The sequence below is a fragment of the Penaeus chinensis genome, chromosome 28 (assembly GCF_019202785.1).
Source record: "Penaeus chinensis breed Huanghai No. 1 chromosome 28, ASM1920278v2, whole genome shotgun sequence".
NCBI classification, from domain to species: Eukaryota; Metazoa; Arthropoda; class Malacostraca; order Decapoda; family Penaeidae; genus Penaeus; species Penaeus chinensis.
The window spans coordinates 19,362,198-19,366,816 of NC_061846.1; the positions used below are offsets into that span (position 1 = coordinate 19,362,198).

General features: G+C 39.6%; 1 protein-coding gene across 1 annotated transcript in view; it reads right to left on the bottom strand.

The window, feature by feature from the left end:
* Positions 1–2,879: 2,879 nt before the first annotated feature.
* The window catches only part of LOC125040164, a 5,902-nt gene continuing 4,162 nt past the window's right edge, over positions 2,880–4,619 (bottom strand). The window contains exon 4 of the mRNA XM_047634684.1: positions 2,880–4,414. Coding sequence (XP_047490640.1) covers positions 4,191–4,414 — 224 coding nt within the window. The 3' untranslated portion in view covers positions 2,880–4,190. The remainder of the gene's footprint in view (positions 4,415–4,619) is intronic.

The following is a 4,619-nucleotide window of genomic DNA, read 5'->3' on the forward strand; positions in this document are numbered from 1 at the left end:
CTCAAAAAAAGGGATTTCTGCAAGGATGCTTTCAGGTAAAGCCTGTGGACAGATCCTTAGAGGACTTGATACTACGTTATCTGTCAGTGTAGCGAAAGGATTAGGTTCGGGGCTGGTCCCTCTGACGCCACTCTGAGGCCACGCGTCAAGACCCACTCACAAGGAATTTCGCTGTCGTAATCTGGTAAACTAATGACAGGCTATCCAAGAATGTCCGGTCTTTCTGCTTGGGTTACTCTGCCTGGTACACACGTCTCTAAACGTGCAATGCTGGACTTTTGGTCTACAGGGGCTCGGGGGGGGCATCGCGGTAACCTGGAGATCGCAAGCTCCCAATTCCTTTAGACGTGAAAGCGCAGCCATGCATATGCCCCCTTATGAGGATGATGATGATATATATATATATTTATAAAGACTTTGATCTAAGGACAATTACTCACTCCTTAATTTCCTCAATCCCACTCGCAGGAAGAAGTAAAGAACTAAAAATAATTCATTGAACATTGTTTTAACCTTCCTTTAGAAAAACATTCAGAGATCCATTATCAAAGCCTAATATTATATATTTAGCTGAAGGAGACAGCTTAGCGGTATCTCTAGCTGACTCTAGTACGTGAATTTAAAGTAGAATTGCATTGCAGGTATTTTGAAAGTTTTTATTTCTTTTTATTTAATATCTTTATTATCATCATAATATTGCTATCATCATTATCATTATGGAAATGAGAGGAAGCGAGGACACGTGTTCCCTGTCCTTGATTTCTTCTCCCTCTTCCTCCAGCATTCACCAAAACAAACATATATGTATTGCCTTCCCCTTGCACGCTGCGGTGTGGTTTGTATTCCCAATTCCCTGCAATAACCTAAGGTACATACTCAGAACGCTTGCGTGCGGCAGATTGCAACGATGCCGTTATCGGTGGATTCTTCGCAGCCTCTGCTACTCATGCGTAGGACATATATCCAGCCCTCATACCCCACACAAACTTGGTCCCTGTAGTAAGGGAAGGCATGAAGGTTTCCAGGGAAATAGTGGGGTAAACTGTGAAAGATATATAGAAATTAGATAGTTCCTGGGGGGGGGGGACTCTTGCCTCCCGACCCCTACTCTGGAAAAAACAAAGAATTCTCCACAGGAATCCTTTGGCAGGATAAAGCTTTGAACAAACTCGCGTAAGAACTGCAAACGTGTTCTCAACATGTACCCGAAAATATTTATTGCATGGGGCTGCGCCTCTTACGCCCACTCTTGAAGGCTGCTGCCTCCCAAGCCCCGCCCTGGAGCACAAGGAATCTTCCAGAAATCTACGGTAAGTTGAAGCTTACGACTAACCACAGGAATCTCAGGTTATTTTCTGTCCTGGGCTCTACCTTGCCGTGGTCGGTCGCACGCTCCATCTTGCCGTGAATGCAATGGAGGATTCTGTGTCTTCCAGGGGGGGGGGGGGGGTCGCAGGACCTTAGTATCTTGGCAAGCCTCCTCTGAAGTTGCCTTTGATCGTCTATCTAAAGAAGGTGGTTAACTGCTCTCCATTTGCCCATCACGGAGGTTAACCTTTTTACTACCACACCTCTCTCTCTCTCTCTATATATATATATATATATATATATATATATTTTTTTTTTTTTTTTTTTTTAACCTCATTTATTTTTATCTGTAAAAGCTGGGAAGTGCCATTTCCCAGAAGGAGCACACACACACACACACACACACACACACACACACACACACACACACACACACACACACACACACACACACACATATCTAAAGGGAACCGCGAGAAAACCTAATTTTGGCTTATTTAAATCTACTGTTAGCGGCATTAAACACAATTTTAACCAATGTATTTTATTCTATAATCTTATAACAATAAATGAATGGCATATTACATGGGGTTTTATATTAACTATTATAAATATCAGAAAATTACAGGAAAATTCAGTTACTAAATCAATTCAAATCTACTGTTAACTTTAACTCTAAACCTTCCCTTTGCCTACCAATTATAATTCAATGATCATTACGACAAATATAATAAAAATAAATGTGAGATGGGGTAGCATTTCCCGTTATTTTCTTGGTCAAATAAGTAATCAATCTTATCATTCTTTCACGTTTTACCTTTCATACACTCTACTTTGATCTATTATTCCCTTCCCAATTCATTCTTTGACACAATCGGAATCGTCTCCTATTTCCCCTGTGTCCACGCCGAAAGAGAGAATTAAAAGAAAAAAGAAATTAAGTAAAAAAGACATTGGGCGGACGGAATCGTGGGTGTTGTTCTCCCACGATTTTTCCCCAAATTCTTTCTCTGTCTCTGCTTGCGAGATGAACGCAGTGACTGGTCTGAATGACGATGACAATATCCCTACTTATTTCCTTCCCGCTCATTGATTTGTGAACATTTAAACGACGTGATCTCTTTGATAGTCACCTTTCAACCGTCCTCCTGCTCTAACTGTGGCGGTCCCTCTTCAAGAGTCTTTTGTACATCGTCTTTTTTGCTTATTTGCCTTTTGATAAAAAATGTGAACCAGACAGGTGAGATCTTTGTTGTCTGTATTTACTGTCGCCACAAGATTTAGGTCAGAGGTTTTGAAATGAGATTGCAAATTATATAGTCAACTTTACCAGCAACATGTCGTTATTATAGTTGTAACTGTCGTTGTTGATTAACTACTACCTAAGCTAGTGTGTGTGTGTGTGTGTGTGTGTGTGTGTGTGTGTGTGTGTGTGTGTGTGTGTGTGTGTGTGTGTGTGTGTGAGTGTGTGTGTTTGTCTGTGTACATGCATACAAACGTACATATTTTAGTAGGATTAGACAAGATCTTGCTTTTCAGGTACTTTTTTAGAAATATTAAATTCACACAAACTTGTTTACTCTTTTATTTTTGTTTCATAAATTATGTTCTGCTATATGCGTTTATGAACAGTGCAAATGTGTTTGATTATATCTGGATATCAACATCTTTATTATCCTCATCACCATCCCCATCATCATCATCATAATCACCACAATAACAATCACTAATGCCGTCTCCTTTATACTCATCACTATTATAATCACCATCGCCATCGCCCTGACCATTATCACTATAACAATCATGAATATACACATTGTAAAAATACCTACCACATCCCAACCACCAGACTCACAGATACACAGATATATCCTGTTTCAAAATCAATATTTCTGTAACGCCACAGCTTACTTTTTATGTCACATTCACTACAATGTACCGTACCCAAAAGCTCCTATAGATATAAAGGGGCTTTTGGGTACGGTTGGACACGATTCTATTTAGCTCTAAAGAGTCGGAGAGAGAAGGTGAGCTTAGAACTCCTTTCGATATGAATGCTTTGTAACTTTTCTCCAGTCATGTTCAGTGAAGGTAAAGAAATATTAATAACTGTACATGCACTAACTTCTAACAAGCATTCAGGCAAACAATCATTATTATAGTTTTACAGTTACCATTAACATTATTACTACTGTTCCTATTACTGTGGCAGTCATTATAACCATTACGATAATCAAAACTGCTAGTCCATTAGTAATCACCAATGACAATGTGGTCTAATTTTCAAAAATGAAAAATTTGAAATACATTTTACTCTCTCCCATCCCTCCCTCATTCTATTTCAAATTATAATTAATTGCATTTGTTAAATCTAGCTGTTTCATACTGCACTGTGTATGCAAAGAAACCCACTGAATAAATTTCTTCAACATTTAAATAGTTTATGCAACTTGTGTTCAAAAGGAGAACAATTTTAGTAATAATAATAGTAGTAGTAATATTCTGTGATTCAGAATAATAAATGGAAAAGCACTTCATCTTGATATATCACACGTCTTTAATATACTGAGTAGAATACTTCTGAATCTAATCAGGAACTGGCTGAGGTCTTTACACACTAAAAATATACCATATTTTCATCAAAGCAACCTCCCTAGATTGTTCACATATCAGCCCTCGAACCCTCCTTCTCTCTTAGTTGTTTACACGCTCATTCCAACCTTCCGCTTCTTAATTGGGTCATGTGTTTCATTATCCCTTCCCTTAACCCTTTCGCTCAGTTTATAACACATTCAGCGAGTTGGTCCGGTTGTTTACGCATCTCCACTATTCGCACCCCCGCGCCGATATCCACTATCCGCACCCTCGCATACCTCGGCCATTTAACACTCGAGATTCCTGCCGTTCTCGGCTTTTTCTTCGGCGCACGGATCACCACCATTCGTTTTCTCCATTTCTGGTGTTCTGTCGACCTTGCTCTCCGCATCCTCGCTTGCCTGCGCATTTCTCACCGAATACCGAGAGGATTGGCGGTGTCTATTGTGCAGGTAGACGACAAGGATGACGCAGGCGGGAATCAGCAGGAGCCACCACCACGACCGGTTCTCTGGTGAAAAGGGTAATGGATGGGTTAGCGAATTCACTCGTTTCTTCATGGATGTTCTGCTTGGTTATTTATAAGGGAATTGTTTTATTTATATATTTGATTTCTTATGTTATCTTTATTTTTTTTTTTTTTTTCTTAATATGTGAATGGATTTTTGCATTTCCGTCACGTCATGGAAATAATATTCCGTTGCTTCATTTTTCCG